Source organism: Cuculus canorus, chromosome 5 (assembly GCF_017976375.1).
Source record: "Cuculus canorus isolate bCucCan1 chromosome 5, bCucCan1.pri, whole genome shotgun sequence".
NCBI classification, from domain to species: Eukaryota; Metazoa; Chordata; class Aves; order Cuculiformes; family Cuculidae; genus Cuculus; species Cuculus canorus.
The window spans coordinates 45,289,892-45,308,226 of record NC_071405.1 but is presented as its reverse complement, the minus strand read 5'-3'; the positions used below and the strand labels follow the sequence as shown (position 1 = coordinate 45,308,226).

The 18,335-nt window shown below is 38.5% G+C and overlaps 1 protein-coding gene across 7 annotated transcripts in view; it reads right to left on the bottom strand.

Annotated features, from left to right (window-relative positions):
* Positions 1-689: 689 nt before the first annotated feature.
* Positions 690-18,335, bottom strand: part of PPP6R3 (protein phosphatase 6 regulatory subunit 3) — a 68,552-nt gene continuing 50,906 nt past the window's right edge. For 3 of the 7 annotated variants that reach the window (XM_054068290.1, XM_054068293.1, XM_054068291.1), the window contains 3 exons: positions 18,239-18,256; positions 17,806-17,928; positions 690-14,414 (listed from right to left, as the gene is read on the bottom strand). In XM_054068290.1, coding sequence (XP_053924265.1) covers positions 14,363-14,414; positions 17,806-17,928; positions 18,239-18,256 — 193 coding nt within the window. In that variant the 3' untranslated portion in view covers positions 690-14,362. Of the gene's footprint in view, positions 14,415-17,801; positions 17,929-18,238; positions 18,257-18,335 lie in introns of those variants that run through there. The other 4 variants (XM_054068292.1, XM_054068295.1, XM_054068294.1 and 1 more) reach the window with 2 other exon arrangements.

The following is an 18,335-nucleotide window of genomic DNA, read 5'->3' as shown; positions in this document are numbered from 1 at the left end:
GACTTTCATCAGCCACTTTCTTCTGTTTGCACTTTTTTCTTTTTTACTCGGCGCACCTGGATTTATAATGATAAAGAAGGTTATGATTAATTTGCAGATGGAATAACCCTTTTCTAAGTACACGCTACTCAATAAATGAACAAACTGCTTACAGTAATTAACGTAATGTCATCCTGTGCTCAAATTGCTTGTGCTAATAAAGCTAATTGGCAACAGCAAGCATTAACTGTGATTACTCATATGCAACTAATGTCATCACCAATGCCTGTAATTTTATACACAGAAGGAATTTCAGATCTGTTTTAAATCACGTCAGCTGTCTGCACTGGTGTTCTTTCCTGTATTATTGTATCAAAGCTTATTTTACTACAATAGATGATGAAATGTTGATTTTATTTTTCAAACAAAGAACTGCACAGTAGAGAACAAGATATAAACCATTTCTGACTTATTCTGAAATAAGTGTTTGATTTCAACTGAACTAATAAATGTGCATTTTCCTCTTTTGCATATAGTCTGATATCCCTTTCTACAGGATGTCGATTTGCAACAGAACATTAATCTAATCAGTTTAGACCATAAGCTGTATTTCAGAGTAAAATGGATGAGTCAAAACATCCATTTTGTATTTGTTTTGGAAATTTGCAAGAAATCGTTATCAAGAAAACAGACTTTTGCACCATTTATTATAGACAAACACTTAGCTGTAGATAGAACAATTATTTGCTGTGTCAATTCCAAAACTGCAGATGTTGTGTTATCAGGAACTGAGTGGCTGAAAAATGCACCTTTAGAGACCAAAATTTACAACTTACTTTTTTTTGCAGCAGTCTTTTTTCCTCTTGTTTTGTGGAATCAAACCCTATAACCCAAAATGAGTTATAAAGCAGTTGCATTTATTTCCAGCACTGGGGTGCAAGAGGGTTCTCCTCCTAGCTTGCACACCATATAACTTAACAGCCACTTATAGTGTAAAGTCGTGCATAGTTATAAGCGCCTACTACATATCCATAACCTTTCCCCTCTTTATATTATAATTAGTTCTGGAAAGTTCGCTCCAGTCTTGCATCTGTGTAGTGCCTCCTGGTGGTCGTGGGCCAGAGTCGTAGGGATGAAGTCTTCCTCAGGATGAAAAAAAGTTTTTCCCCCTTGAACTGTGCGCAAGCACAGTCTCTTCTGGTTGTTTTCCAGCTTTCTGCATTCCAATGCCCACTTATCAGCAAACTTCTGCTAGCTGGCTCCTTCATTACCACCTTCCAAGGTCTTCAAGATGAGCAGCGCCAAGTTCTAGTAAACATTCCCAACTCGCCTGTCTGCTTTTGCTCATCACTCTGAAGATTTCCTTCTCCCTTCAGTTTTCTAACAGCTAACCAATAATTGCTACAAGTGTTTTTCATAATTTACATTTACTAGACCCCTCTAATTCAGTAGTTTTCTATGTTCTTTGCACAAATCAGTATATTTTTCTGAAAACACTAAGGGATTCTCAAGTTCTCCAGCTGAGGCTCTCTGCCTACGCTGGATAGAGTGACTATATCATGCATTACTCTGTTTGCTACACTTCTTAGTCTGCTTTTATCCAGCTGCTTGGAAATACTTGTTCAGCTGATGTTTAGCCTTATGCCTCACAGCTTCATTAACTACGTAAAACGCAGACCTATCATACCATCTCAGGATGAGTAAAGGCAAACCAAAAGATCTCAAGTTACAGAGAGATACACAAATAAAAGTAAAGGGAATATCTGCTCTTTGAAGAGCTCTGGTGATGCCTTTTGTTTTACAGCAATTTAGCTGGCTTTTTCTACTTCAGATTTCTGGTACATGTCCATTATTCAAAAAGTTACCTAGTTGCTTGATTCTTTTTTTAATCCTATTTCAGAGGATGATCAGATCATGATTCCTGTTCATTGTTCTTCTTTTTCTAAGAGTAAGTTCAACGCCTACTCATAAAAATCTCATAATTTTGGAATTTGTGATATTACATGTGTCACTATGACCCACTTCTGTGTTTAATGTGACATTAATGTCAGTAGCCTCACTCTTTCATAGAAGAGTCTTAAGTTGCATAAAATAATTGCAAAGACATAAAAAGCCTGATTCTCACCCACATCAAAGCATCCAACTCAATTCCTTGGATTGTTTCTGCCTACATAGATCACAAATATTTTTGGTTTGTTGGGTTTTTTTGAGAGATCCAGTAGAAATCAAAGACACAAATTTGAAATCACATCTAGAACTGCAGGTATTAGGTTGCGTTTTATCAGTTGGTATCTTGTTCAAAAGATCTAAGCAACTTGTTTGTGAGCTCAGAGAACAATTTTCATATTGGCTCACTTTTAAATATGCTTCTAGATTTCAGAAAATATTAACTTCCCATTTCAGAGAAGACCAAGTGGTCCAAATAGACTCTGAAGATTTTTAATATTTGACAGCTTGTATAACTTTGCAAGTAGCCAAGTCCTTTGTCATGGCAACAGGACTTATGTTTATAGGAAACAGTCATGCTGTTTGTTTGCACACATAAAAACAGTAGTCCACCTGTGTGAAATGTCTTTTAAAAAGCCCAAGCTTTTACCTGTGCATACCCAAGGGTTCTACGTATTTGGTTTCTGAGCTCATCACAGCCACTAAAAAAAACAGTTTATCCTTTCTATTCTACACGGTGAATTCAGATACTTACCAACCCTCCCAGGGAGTGCAGTTATGACTCCTAGTCTTGTGAGCAATTGGGCATAGAAGGTTTGCAGGAACATTGTACAACCAAAGGCTTCAGGACCCAATATTAGATGCTTTCATCTCAGTTACAGAGGAATACTATCGCTACATGGTCACTGCAGCCAACAGGTGGATCATTTCCTGCATAAGACTCACAGAAAACATTTCTGAAAAGAGATGAAGAGAATGAGCACGATGAAATATGATGAACCATGAAAAAAATGGTATTGAGACCTCATGGACTGAATTTAAGAGGAAATCATTTAGCTTGTAACCACAGGAAGGAGAGCAATGAAAGGAAAAAGTCTAAATTTCTCATGTTTACTCAGGGATTTTGGGTAGAGACTCTGCAGCAGTCAGTATAGTGATGCTTACATTGTTCTCCTAGCTTCCAAGAAGTTCATGCAACAAAGAACTCTCTGACATCAGTGCTACCTTATCGAGGGCAAAATAGAGAATAACTGTTCTTGGTAGAAGATTATAAACACTATGTACTAGAGAAGTGGAAAAGCGTAAACATAGGGCCTGTTTTAGGTGTTTTTAAGGAGACCAAGTTAATAACAAGCAAGTATAGACTGAAATAAGTAATAAAATTAGAAAATAAGTAGATAAATGTGACCTTTTTGGCAAACATGAAAAACTAAAGGGAAGTTGTGGCTCTCAATATAGAGTGATATAAATAGGACTGTCCCCTGGAAGGCTAACCCTAATAATAGAAATAGAATACACTTTCACCCCTCACTAAGTGAATTGGGGTTTTGTCTATTTCTTGTTCTGTGTGGGGGTGGCCGATAACAGCACGGGTTGGTTCTCTGGTTCTGCTGCAGTGCCTGATGCCATGGACTGGAGTAGCCACGGTGCCTGTTGCTGGGGTTGGAGTAGCTGCAGTGCTTGTTACAAGGGTTGGGATAGCCACTGAGCCTGTCAGTCTGTTTTCCCTCTTTCTCTTGAGGGTGCTGCATAATGCTGAACAGGGCTCAGAAGGCGTAGGTGAGGCTCCAGCATATCACAATGATTTGTGTCTCCCTAGAATTGCCAGGGCAACAGCATACTTCTTCTGAATATTCTAGTAGTTTTTCAGGATTCTGCACTTGTTCTGCTGATTCTGCTCAGGGGTGAAGTTCTGAAGCACTGGAGGTGCCCACTGTCCCAGGCATTTACTGATGCTATTCCACACACACTACCACTCATAACTCTCCAGCCTTGGGAAAGGACTTTGAGTAGATTTGTTTGTTTGTTTTTTTAAATAGTTGTTTAACCCTAAACAAGATCTGAAACACATTCAAGGGAAAGCAATAGGAACATGCTGGCTCAAATATCCCAAGGATATTCAGAATTCTTAAAAGCTGTTCTAACTAACCTGGGGAGGAAAGAGGAGGTGAAAGAGCAGGGGAAAGTATCCTCCCCTGTCTTCCCCACAGACTGGGTGTGATTATTAATAAATTCTGAGAGATGAGGCCCAAGGTATAGAAATGACAGCAGTGCCGCGGGCACATACCATGTAAATTTTATGACCACAAACGTTACTATATCGTAAGTTAATATTACACAAGACAGCAACACAATAATCTTGATCTGTTTCTTAGAGGGAATAAACAGCACCACAAGGAAATATACTGCACATAAGGATTTACGTAACACAGACATGCCAACAACTAATACAGCATTGTGACCAGTGAGTATTAAACTAATACAATGAATGCTTATAACAAATTTGTTTTAACATGATCTAGTCAGAATTGTCATTATCCCAACCCTTCAGACCTCATTTTGGGTGACAAAAAGGACTGTTGAGGTTTAGGCCCCGTTGGCAACAAAGAACCACATGGGTTCACTCCTTTCCCCCTCCTGGTGGGACAGGGAGGAGAATCAAACCAGCAAAGGTAAAACTGGTGGGTTGGGACAGAAACGGTTTAAGAGCAAATAAGGAAAAAACCAATAATTACAATGACAATAAAAGAATATACAAAGCAACTGATACATAGTGCAAACAACACACCACTGTAAAAAACTAGGCCCGTCATGCTTCTGATCTGGACTCCTGAGCCACGCAGCAAACTACACTGTGACATGTGCTGCCAACCACAACCACACCCAAACTACTCTGCCAATCCTCCTCCTCCATTCCCTGGCCAACTACCCCCACTTACATACTGAGCATGATTTCATGGTATCAAATATCCCTTTAGCCACTCTGTCTCCCCTCCCAGCTTCTTGAGAAAATTAACTCTATCCCAGACAAACCCAGGGCTAATAGAGTCAGGATAACTCCCTGTTCAAAAGGGCAGTTCTGGAGCTATGTTTACTTTGGTAAATGAAGTTTGGTGAGCAATGCTTCACAGCAGATGAAGGTGCCACCTTGTGGCTTTAGTCAGTACTAAGCTCTAAAAGATTTATTTATATTTTTTGACATGGATATCTCCCTGTAAATGCCAAAGTTAGTGAAACAGCAAGAAAAAACGCCCAGTAGTTCTGCCAGAAAGGGAGTAGAAGTCAAAGAGTCTGCTCCAATAACTTTAGATCTGTTGATCCTAATGTCACAGATCAGTCTGCCCATATGCCCAACTCAACCTGCCAGTCTAAAGTGAGGGGCAACCACTTAAAATGAGTAGTTACACTGTTACCCTGGATGGAAGGCAGTTCATTCTTGGTACTCCTTAATCTGAAATCTTCAAGGTCAGATGATCTTTGGTCACTGCAGTTGTTTGTCAATAGAAGTCACCTGAACGAGAACTGGAAGGTGAAAAAGCAGGAAAAAGTATCCCCTCCCCATATTCCTGCAAATTATTAGAAAGCCACCTGGTCAGGCTGGAGAAGTGGGCCTTTGAGAACCTCATGAGGTTCAACGAGGCCAAGTGTAAGGTCCTACACTTGGGTCGGGGCAATCCCCATTTTCAGTACACACTGGGGGATGATGTGCTTGAGAGCATCCCTGCAGAGAAGGACTTGAGGGTGCTGGTCGATGAGAAGCTTGACGTGAGCCAGCAATGTGCGCCTGCAGCCCAGAAGGCCAACCGTATCCTGGGCTGCATCAAAAGAAGCACGGCAAGCAGGTCGAGGAAGGTGATTCTGCCCCTCTGTTCCTCTCTTGTGAGACCTCATCTGGAATATTGTGTCCAGTTCTGGAATCCTCAACGTAAGAAGGATATGGAACTTTTGGAACAGGTCCAGAGGAGAACTACAAAGACAACTGGAGGGCTGGAGCACCTTCCCTATGAGGACAGGCTGAAAGAGCTGGGCTTGTTCAACCTGGAGAAGAGAAGGCTCAGAGATCTTATAGCGGTTTTCCAGTACCTGAAGGGGGCCTACAGGAAAGCTAGAGAGGGGCTATTCATAAAGGCTTGTGGGGATAGGACCGGGGGAACAGGTATAAACTGGAGAGGGTCAGATTTAGACATTAGGAAGAATTTCTTTACTATGAGAGTGGTGAGACAGTGGAACAGGTTGCCCAGGGAGGTTGTGGGTGCCCCATCCCTAGAGGTGTTCAAGGCCAGGTTGGATGGGGCCTTGGGCAGCCTGCTTTAGTGGGATGTCCCCGCCTATGGCAGGGGAGTTGGAACTAGATGATCTTTAAAGGTCCCTTCCAACCCAAACTATTCTATGATTAGTAAATTCTGAGGTACAGAATCTGAACCTGGGGTACAGACACAACAGCAATGACGCATACAAATACCAGCTTAATCTCATGACCTGTGACATTAAGTTGATATTACACAGCACTGCAAATTATAATCATGATGCCTCTCCCAGAGCTGCAGGGAATATATAGTGCACATAATTTACATAACACAATCATATGAACAAATGAAACTACTTTGTGACCAGTGACTACTTAACTAATACAATAAATGCATATTTGTTTTAACAAGATCGGTCATTATCTCAACACTCTGAGACACATGTTGGGCTCCAAAAGGGACTATCATGACTTAGCCCCAGTGGGCAACTAAGTATCATGTGGCAGCTTTCTCAATCCTTCCCCTTGGTGGGATGGGAAGGAGAATCTGAAAGAAAAAAAAGTAAGACTTGTGGGTTGGGATAAAGATAATTTAATAGGAGAGTAAATGAAGAGAAGTAACAATAGTGATAAGTAATATACAAAGCGAGTAATGCACAGTACAACTGCTCACCACACCAAAACTGATTCCCAGCCTGTTCCCCAGCAGTGACGTCCCCCTGCTCCTAGGCAAGTCCGCCCAATACTCAGTATGGTATCACACAGTATCAAATACCCTGTTGGCCAGCCTATGTCAGCTGTCCCAGCTGCATTCCTTCCCAGCTTCCCATGCAGTGCTCACCCTGCTCTCTCATTGCCAGGCCAGCTGAAGAAAGTTAACTTCATCCCAGCTGAAACCAGGACATGAGTTAAGACTAAATCCAAAGTCCTTATAGCAAGTCTAGACAGAAAATTATGTCAATTGTTTTAAGAGAGTTAAAGAAAACTAATAACCTTATAATTTTTGTCTAGCAGCAGCAATCATTTGAGTTTCTGAATCTTCACGTTATATTTCATTACCTAATACTCAGCCCACAATATCAGTATAAATTCTGATTTCATATTAACAATTTATTCAGAGAATTCAGTTACTGTGTATCCTACCTTCTTCTTCCAGCGCAACTCACAACTTCATAATTTCCCTTTGTAATTAACTTGAAGCAAGCATCATGGCTATGAAATATTAGAAAAAAAAATTCTTCCAGGAGCACAAGGCCATTCACAGGCTCATTCATACCGAGCTAGAAAAAGAAGGTTAAGTGTTGAATGACCAGAAAGAGAAACAAGAGCTAGCTTAAGAACTCCAAGTCCCCTTCCTCTGCCCTCAAAGCATCATTTATCTGCTATATTTCTTTCAAGCCAGTATCTTGATACGTGCAATAGAGATGATACTCACATTTGACTCTGCTGCCTACCTATAACCATAAGACTTTGCTCATTTGTAATCATGAAGAACTTCTTGCTCCTAATAAACATGTTTCAGAGTAACTGAGTGATCTAGTTTCTCTAGGAACCAGTCATGCTACCCCAACACCACTTTCCTTACTCCTTTCCAGACACTTGGCACAAAAATGCAAGTCGAAGTAGCTGCTACCCTTCTTACTGAAGTAACTGGTTAGTTAGTACGGACTATATTCTAAATTACTTTCACATATGACACACAAAAGAATGTTGGAGAAGCAGCTGAAAGAGCACCAAGCACCTTCATATGCAAATGCAAGGCTAATATAACCATTAATCTGCACCTAGTTTTACATTGAAACCTTTTTCTTGAGATACTCCGTTCTACAACATAATTGGACACTCCCACTAGGCATGTGGGAAAATGTGAAAGCTTCCTTCAGAGCCGAGTCATCTGCAAAGACCTTTCTACACAGCCTGCTCAGCCCAGACACTTGGGTGGCTCAAGGCATTATCTGTAGCTACATTTCTCTGGACTAAATGAAAAGTCAAGAGCAATTTATTCCTCCAGCAGAGACCAAGAAGCTCCTAGGGAGCAGCAGGTAACCATCCAGGTGAGTTTACTTCCTGTGGACTGTTTTCAGGATGCATGAGAGCACTCCTTAGAGCAGTCAGAGGCTTGCTGCACCACATCAGAGAGACCCTACCATTCTCACACCGGCAGTTATGGTTTATATCTGTGCAAATTCAAAGCTGCAAGTCAACCTGTCAGCATGCTCTTGAGGGTAGTACCGGTGACAGTTGCTGAAGCAGCTAGATCTCACCAGTTTATCAAGAAAAAAATTAATCCAGCACGCGAAGTATGGCACTTAACAGATTAATAGCACCAAGACAATGCAGATGAACCACTTTTGGCTGAAGCACACAGTGCTGATTCAGTAATCACAGATGCAAATTCTTGCCTTGGTTTCTGTAAAGCTATAAGCATGTCAGCAAAAAGGCTCAAATATATCAAGTAGCTGGACTATGAGAAAAGCAGAGAAATCATTTTTAATAAAAAGTTGAATATAGCCTCAGAAACCGGAAGCATAAGTTCTTCCTCCAATGGAATTACACTCAGGCTGGTCATAGACTACTGGTAAGTGTCTACATCTGCAGAGACAGAAACTTAAAAAAATTTGTATTTACTCAAGTACTTAAGAATGGCCTTTACCATGCGCACAAGTACCTCCTTCTTTGTAGTATTCTACAGTTCAGTCCATTTAGGAAATGCACCATATACACTGCAGCTAGCTGTGTTAAGAAGAGAATATATCCTACCCTTTGATGTGTGCACACACAAGTGTGTATTACTCTATTTATCCAGCTTAGTTAAAAAACTGTCTTGAGTGCTTGGAAACAGCAACAGATATGAATTATGTATAAAATCATTTAAATAACCCACCTGAAACAATTCAGTTGCCAGAAAGTAACCCATCATTTCCCAATTTCAAAGACTTTTCTTTAGAGTACTTCAAAACTAGACATGCACAGTACCAGCATTTTAAAAAAAAAAGTGCTGCACACTTCTTCAGCAAAAGGAATTGTACCCAGCAGTCCCACGAACATCTCAATTCCTAGTTACTACCCTTTCTCATTTGAATGCTGGCTGATCAATATGCACAGCCCACTATGACTCACTCCAAAGCAGAACACTACTCATTTGAAAGCACACTTCAAAGAATGATTTTAGCAGTGACTACAGAAGAACAACACTTAATGAACACAGCATTAACAAGAAGTGTTTCTATAAGGATATAGCAGGAAAGGTGCTCTGGAGAACTCTAACAACAATAGAAACAAGGTCACTTGAGTTTTAGCAGACAGTCAGTAGGCTTAATCTTGTGCCATTGTCTGATATAAGAACCAACACGAGACAGTCAACATTTGGTATCTTTGGTTTGAAAAAGTGGCAAACTCTTAACTCTGTTTGGTGTAAGGAAAAGTATGTATTATTTGCCACATATGCAGTCAGGCTTCAGTGCCCTCACAAAAGAACCAGGTTAATCTATTACCCAAGATAACATTCTGACAAGCTTTGACAGATAATTACCACAGGTAAGAGTGGACGACAACCCATCCCTACCCCCAACCCCCAGTTAAGAGAGAAAGGAAAAGTAGCACATACTGGAGTTCAAAAGCAGTCCCAACAGATCTCTAAGTAATAGGCTCAGGTTCCATCTGAAAATAACTAAGTACTGCCCTTAAGAATCAACCACTGATCTACCTAACTATCATAGACTAAAACAGTGAGACAAGAAGATACCCATTTGCTTCAGTAAAGTTTAAGTTGACTCTCATGAGACATGAGTGACAAAAATCTACTCAACCATAGCTAGGCAAGATTTGGTTCTCTTAGTCTAGATGACTGTATGCCAACAGCTAATCATGACCTAAGTTACAGTCTTTAGAATCCATGCTTTGAGACGTGGAGAATATTGATCATAGGAAAGCACTCACACCACTCAGAAGAGATCCAAAATGAGAAGGGAGAACAATCTTGAAGAAGGTCCTAGAATCAAAATTACACTACTTAAGCTATGGCCAGAAAGATGAACTAAAGGGAATCCTACCTCATTTTGCAGGGTACTTACCAATTTAAAGAAGATAAAAATGTAGAAGAAAGTTCCTCTCTCCAACAGAAAAATGCATCAAAGACTAAGCCCAGGATTATCTAGGAGAGAGAAATTCTGAAAGATACTGCTAGCAAACCACAATATAACATTCAGTTCTTGTCACTGCTTCAGCTTGTGGCAGAAGATTAAGAAGTACACACCGAGTTCCTTGTAACATCAGTAAAAGAAGTGTAATTACATGCAAGTCATTAACCAAGACTAAGCACAGGACTTGGAACAATTTGAACCAGAAAGCCAAGCCAAGTCTGTGCAAGTCTAAAAGACTTCATGAACTGTCCTAGCTAAAGGCGTCAGGAAGATGCTTCTGTTTTTAGGCTGAGGTTTTGGGGTTTTTTTTTCAGTTTAATTTTATTGCCTTGGTCTTTCTCCATGCTGTACTCTTACATATTCAAACAACAATGGAACAGAAGAATGCCAAATCCTTACCTGTTAGGAACTGCGAAGCAGAAACTAAAAGAATTTAAAAACTTAACAAAAAAGGTTTGTTGCTGCATTAACTTCCATTTCCACCCTGACTTGGAAAACAATACAGACACTTTTATAATGAAACTTGAAGCACTACTTCTATACTGGAGAAAGCACTATTTATTTTGAAATAGAAGCGATTGTTTAAGTATATTAATAGAGCCATCAGTTATACACAATACTTCCTGATACAACTGTATAAGACAGAAAATGGTATAAAACAGAAAACAAAACAATATCCAAGGAAATTAAAGCTAATTTAAACAGGAAGATAAGTTTATAACGAATGATACACAACCTGATTCATCTTCCTCATAAGTCTTTCATAACTCCTAGGTGAATTTCAAAGAACAGATATCACAGTAAGTTTCCACAGGAATATGCAGATGACAAGCCAGAACTCACTGTTCAAGAGGTAGATACAAGGCTTAACAGCAACAAGTCAGCAGGTTTCACTCAAGAGCATGGTCACACCGGGTTGCATTTACAATTATATAATAATGAGATTGTTTCAACTATCCTATTGTCAATTTGATGAACAGGGGGAATGCTTGCTTAATTAGTAACCGTAACACTAGTCAAGATGACAACTTACCCTTCTAAGTAAAGGGAATAATCTTGCTATAAAAGGCTTACACTTAAAAATAATGGTTTAACTGGTCAAGTAGGCATGGCTCACGCACTCTGCCAGGTAACAAAGACACAGGTCTGAAGAGGCAATGAGCTATTGCATATATTACTGGTATAGCCACTTTTGCAACATGTTCTTACTTAAGTAAAAATCCTTTACCAAAGTCCTGAGGGTCAAATCCACTGCCCTTTGATATTAACAGACATCACTATTCCTCAGTTTCAAGTGACTGAGCCTCTAACCATTTCAAAACATATTGTGAAATGTGGCAATGTACATATTTGCTATGAGTCATTCAAAGCAAGCTTACTTCACCCCAAATCCTACATTGTAGGAAGTCAAACTTGTACAAGGTATTAGACGTTACTCCATCTCACAAATGCATTAAAATATCTTTTAATGAAGAAAACTCAAATTCCATTGCATGCAAATCAAATTTGATTAAACAGGTCGGATAACACAGCTACTCGGAAGAACTCTCCAAGTATGTTCAAACCTTTGCAAGCCTACGTAAACAGCATTAAGTGTTGGTAAAAGACAGCAAAAGGAGTGTGTATGTGTGTACACACACCCACACACTATCCCAAAACCACACCTCCAAAGCTTTCCCTTCAAATTCAGGATTCCTTGTATAAGTAATACAGTTAGTGGATAAAACACACACACTAAATCTCCTCTGAACAGGCTGACTAGGTTAAATTCTAGGCTTAACTCACCTTCCACAGAAGCTGTAAAAACTAACAATAAATGCAACAGTAAGGAAGAACCCTCAAGACCACCGGAACCACCATTAGGTAAGCCAACCTGGTTTACCTCTATTGCACTCTTTAATCAGAAGGCAAACTATATCAAAAGGCTGAATTCCACTCACCATCACTTCTCGCACCTCTACTTGACTGATATTATCATGAACAGTGAGAAAAGCGGACAAAATACTCCCCTTTTCCAATTTTGAGCTCTGTATGAACTGTATAGTGGACTGATATGAAAGTTCATTAAACAAAAGGAAGGACAACATACTGAAGACTTTGCCAAACTGTAGGCAACACGGCTGAAATACTTTCAATTAATTTGCTGCCAGTATCTCCTTCATTTTTCATGGCTAGGTAGCTAGTCAAACTTGTTAACAAGGGACAAATAACTCCACTGGAAAGGACAAAAGTTCTAACTGTCAAACATATACCACAACACCCTGCTCTCCTGCATTTCAGATTTCTACTTGGATTCCAATGCATGTGTTGAAATAAGTGGGTTTGTTTCAAAAACTGCTTGTTCAATAACAGATCAGAAAGTAATAAAACGAAAGTTGCCAACCCTAAAGCTAATATACAAAACATTTTTGGTCAAGCTGATCTGGAAAGAATTCTGAACTGAAGAAGAAACAGCTGATTGGATTCCATAATTTATATAGTACCAATAAAAGGACAACCATAGTTACGAATTACATTACAATATCGTGTGAAAACAGAGGGGAAAAGCACAACTGATCAGCTTGTAACAATTTGCAATAACGAGTGCCACCAAAATGTACCGCAGAAAATAAAAGAGAGGAAGCAATAAGGGAAATTCCATTATACATATATGTTTTGGTTTTTTATTTCTCTATGCAATGTAACGTTTAGGCACGTTGCTTGGGATGCCTTCTAAAAAATAAGTCATTGGCCATTGTTTAGAGTATCCTTTTGGCTTTAAATACTGGTCAGAAAAACAAACGATGTACAAAATAAATGAATAACTATTCCAGAAACAAAAATGGATTTGCATCTAAAAGTGCAGGAGGTTAAGTACTTTAACCCTTTCATCGGACAATGTGGCAATATACAGTATATTGCTACTGTTTGTTTGAGAAGGCTGTTGGAATTATACACTGACATAGAAAATTATAAATTACACAGAATTAGTTTCCATAATCACTATATATATATACACAAACCAGCTGTGAAAAAACTGGTTTAGAACATACAAATGAAAGCCTCACACAGATCAGTACAGTAAAAGTAACAATTAACATGCTCTGCTGCCAAAATTAGTATTAAAAACACTATATACTTTTAAAATGCATGTACTGTAATTACATTAGCAGCACGGGCATTTCATTTACTTGACTTGTCTAAAAGGATTATAGCGTTTTAAGCACGCAGATTGTTCCAAAATGCTTGGTATTAAAATAAATCTTGGAGAATGGGTCAAGAGGCAGGTGAATCACTTAAACACAACAAGCCATGTGCACTTCAAATATTCTAGTGTTTCACCAGTAAGGTATTGTTTCAAGCAAACAAGACTTAACAGAACATATGGCTTTACAGTAACATCTATTTATCAACTAAATTGTAGCAATAAATACTTAAAATCCCTAGCAATAGACTTACATTTTTGTCTGTTTTAAACAATACAGAAAACAAATACCAATTAAAAAACTTGTAAAATGTTGAACACCAAAAAATTCTTATTTAAATCACTTTTGTAAGCTAAAACAATGAAAATAACATTTATAGGGCATTTCAGTTTCAGAAGAAACATTAATTCATTTTCTTTTCTTTTTTACAAGGTGAAAAATGTATGAAAACTGCTAAATACTTTGGTCACACTAATTGTCAAATAGTTATGTCTCAAATACATTAGATTTGTGTTTTCACTTTTTTATAAAACTATTCTTACAGCCATTTGAACTATAGTAACACTACTGTCATCATTACATAGGTAGCAGGATCTTATTTCACAGGCTACCTATTATTCAGAACAATACAATATAAACATAGGCAAAAATTATTGGTATTTCTCAATGTGCAATATTTTTACACTTACGAATTTCTGTACAATGTCTTAAAATCTAGAATATAAATGTTGCTGGTCCAGATCCCTTGCGAAATTAGTGCAGCAGTAACTGGCTTCAACAGGGTCCAGATGAAATCCTCAAGAAACACTCAAACACCTGGATATCAGTTCGTTTTCTTCAACCAAGGTAGCAGACACCACATATCATACAGGACCATTAACAGATGGCTCTCCTAAATGGGTGTGTTGATCAGTCCTAAGAGGCCAAGAAATGACATAAGTATACAAGAAACAACAAGGGTCCAAAATAAATTCAGGTACATGCAAAAACAAACAAACAAACAAAAACAACACCAAAAAACCCACCCCTAAAGAACAAACAACCCCAGATTATGTGTAGCTTGACCTGAGCTGAAGAGGAAACACAAGCTAATAGCATGTTCATCGCACTTATTTTCAGGCATCCAGCATTTCTAGAGTTCTTATTGCCTAATTAGGCATAGCACTTTTAATTAACTGAACACACCACTCAAAAGCGTTTGATCTTTATGAACAGAGCTACTAAGTGATCTCTAGAGATGTAATGTCACCCTAAGACAATCACTAATAAAACCACATTTCTGATACTTCTCCAAACCTTATTCTGTGAAGTGAAATGTGATGCCAGGAGCATTTAAGGTTGCATTTGAAAGCAAGCAGCAAAGACAACAGGAAAAACAGTGTCTTAAAAAAATCTGCCTTATTTACTGATCTAATGTATAAAGTTCAGGAAGCATGGAGGAAAATAAGGAGTGAAACTAAAGTAGTGAAATCAGTAAGAGTATATACATTTCTAACTAAGAAATTTAGTGTAAAGGTGGACTCAATTGCTCCGGACAAACACAAAAAGATCAAACACATGGTAACATGAAGAATTCAAAGGCAAAAAATATCAACTTCCATTTAATGAAAGTCTACTGACGTATCATTTGAAGATTCCCTTAAGAATATAAATACCATTTGGAACTACACATGAGAAAAGTTACCTGTAACTCCTGTTCTCTGATGGTGTACATCACAGAGAAGCCACTCTTGTGTCCGTGCTCTACATGCACATGACCAGCAGGAGTCCCCTAGCTAAGTCTTTGGCTGCTAAGCTCTAAAAACACTTTTTTAAAAAAACGTGTACACATTAGACAAAAGACAGACAGCACTAAACAGAAGTAAATGCTTTTTAAAGAAACCCAGAAGGTAAGAAACAAGTGCTGCATGGACAGGAAGTTTGGTGGTCCACACAGCAGTAACTTACCGATCATAAAGAGTCCACAACAGGACAAGACTCCTAGCAGAGATGATTACTGCTGGCCAAAGACCTACCTAGGGGACTCCTCCCACTAGTCATACATGCATGGAGCCCCAAAAGCACAATAATGTTTATCTTGATATTTACACCGCACTTGTATGAGGATCTGCTGTGACAGCCACCTTTAGAGAAGGTACTGAGCTTTGCTGAGGCCAGCTGGATTCAATGAAAGGAATTACTTGAGATTTCCTGCCACTCAAAAGCAATCCAACAAACTGCTCGCTCTAAGAGCCGTCTATTGGTTTAGACAAACATCTTTACTCAAATGGCAATCACCTAGTTCCCAAAGATTTCTTCCCTACAATGTAATGCCTATCAGCATTAGAAATATTGTCTTGATAAAAGTAGTACCTCCTGATAAAGAAGAGGCTATGAAAGACAGTTTCTGGGTTTCCCACTCGAACTAAGTATACAGGGATCTTTTTTCTTATTAGAATCCACTTCTTTATAAAATTTATGCAGAGTAGTAAGCTCTAGCTTACAGGGAAAGATAGAAGTGTTTTAGTGTAACACCTAGTACCACTAGAGTACTTACTAGACACCTAGTACTTACTAGAGGTAAGAAATACTAGCTCAAACAAGACTAAAAAACAGCCTAAATTTGTCAAACATGCTTGCATTTTCCTTAGTCTGCATACAGTACAGCCAGAACATGTGAGGAGAGTTTTATGTTGTTTGAATAGCTATACAGCAAACCTTTGCTTACAAAAGCATTTAAATTTTGACTTCACTAGAAAACTAGATATCTAACATAGCATCCACAGAGACTTAAAAAGATTACTACTTTCACAATATTTGTGAAAGAAATATTTCTCTAAAAAGTTTAAAATCTATTAAAGAAACACAACAGCTTTTAAACTACTAAAACAACTAGTTAAATGCAGTATCAGAAAATATGCATGTGTGTGTATATATATATATTCTGAATTCTGATTTTCTGAATCATACCCCTGTTTATACTGCAAGGCAAAAAGCAAATAATAAAGCAAAATCATCTCCTCCTTCAGAACGCACTCCCACTGAGAACATATTCAGCTCACCAAGAGGAAGGCAGCATGCACAGCTTTGATCCCCTAAGCCCTGCAGAAAGAGGAGCAGACCCCATGGGTTACTTGAGGTTTAGCAAATTCACATTTAGGTAGTGCTTTCCTTTCCCTGCCAGGGTGCTTTCCTTCATACAGCACAGTTTCTCTGGGTACCCTGAATTACATCTAAAACAGGAAATGGCTGCATACCACTCTTTGCCTTAGCACCAATCAAGCCTGTAGGATTATTCCTATTATTCCTGATGTTCAACAAGCCATTGGTTCTGCTAAGAAAACAGTAAACTCTTGCCTAGATATTAATTTTAAAGTACTTGGAATCCGTAAGTTCCAGAGCAAGGTCTTCCCTGAATTATGCCTTGAAGGGTGGAAATCTCATCTACTAAAAGCCTGAAGCAACAGTGAGGTTGAAGATAAAAATTAATGCTGCCCTGACTGAAGTCTACAAACTAGCTTGAGAGGCAAGAACTCCCCCAAACAAGTACTTCAACAGGAAATTACACAAGAGAAATACTTTTTTTTTTTTTGGAGAAAGCAGTATTATCTGACAATTTAAGAGAAACAAATTTACACAAGTACGCCTTTCTCTATTTGGTGGTGGTCCCTTCAGAACTGTATCTTTAACTCTTCACTAGTCTACCTTTACCACAGTGCTAGTAGCCAAGCTGGCTAAGAAAAGTTTTTTCTTTCCTCCAATAACTATGGTGACCAATTCAGGCTGCTCCAGATTTCATTCAAATTTTATTTATAACAGTTTATGTACTTTGAAAATTCTTGTCCAAATCTACAAGTATTCAGATTAATACTGCATGATGACAAGACTGCAATTAGTAACTGATTCACAATCAATCAAGCATAACTTAAGGAACCATTTCCTTTCCATACAGCTGCACTAGTGGACTTCTCCCAAGCTGTTCTGCAGTACAGAATACAGAATGAAAAAAATAGTAGACTTCACTTTCATAGATTTTCCACCTAATGTTCTGGTTTTAATCATCATTTTCAGAAGTGTATCGATTCACTATTCTAACTTGACCACAAAACAGAATGGAGACAGTTACACCACTCTGTAAGACAATAAATACAAGGCAAAAACACTTTTGACAACTCAAGTCTTAGAATCAATGGAAAATATTACTTGCGAGAATTTATAAAAGATGCAGGCATATATTTACATTGAACTAATCTCTTTAGATCAATGCCATCAGAAAAACATGCAAACTGCTATTTAGAGGACTGAAAGCATCCCTGAATGCAGTTACCTCCGTTCTGGACTGCTGTTATTAGGCTGCAGAGCTGAAGGAGCCTCTTCTGCAACATCTGCATTCTCTTCTACTACGTATTTCCAAGAAGCATCCTGCGAGGTAGACAATTTTCCTTCCTCACTTAAAAAAACAAGAGAAAGATGTTATTTGAGTTCACTTACAGGGAATTTTCAGTGAACAGAAGACTGTGGGACAGGTCCATATTTCACATGCAAATGGATTTTAAGTTATGATTGCAACATGAAGATCAAGCAAATGGCTCTAGACTTTACAAACACCTAACAATGCACTGGTATTTACATTGATCAAAATTTGACTGGATAAAGGGTCAAGAAATATAGTGATTCAAATAAAATCGGAAGGAAAATAAGGAATGTGTGTGATGCCTGAAGAGGTAACAGTCACAGTCATGTTCCTTTACTATACATACCGATAAGATTTCAATACTCTGAATCCAGAAGTACGCAAAAATGAAAAGAAGAAAGTATAAAAGAAATTCAAGATTCCCTCAAAAACTGTCATTAATG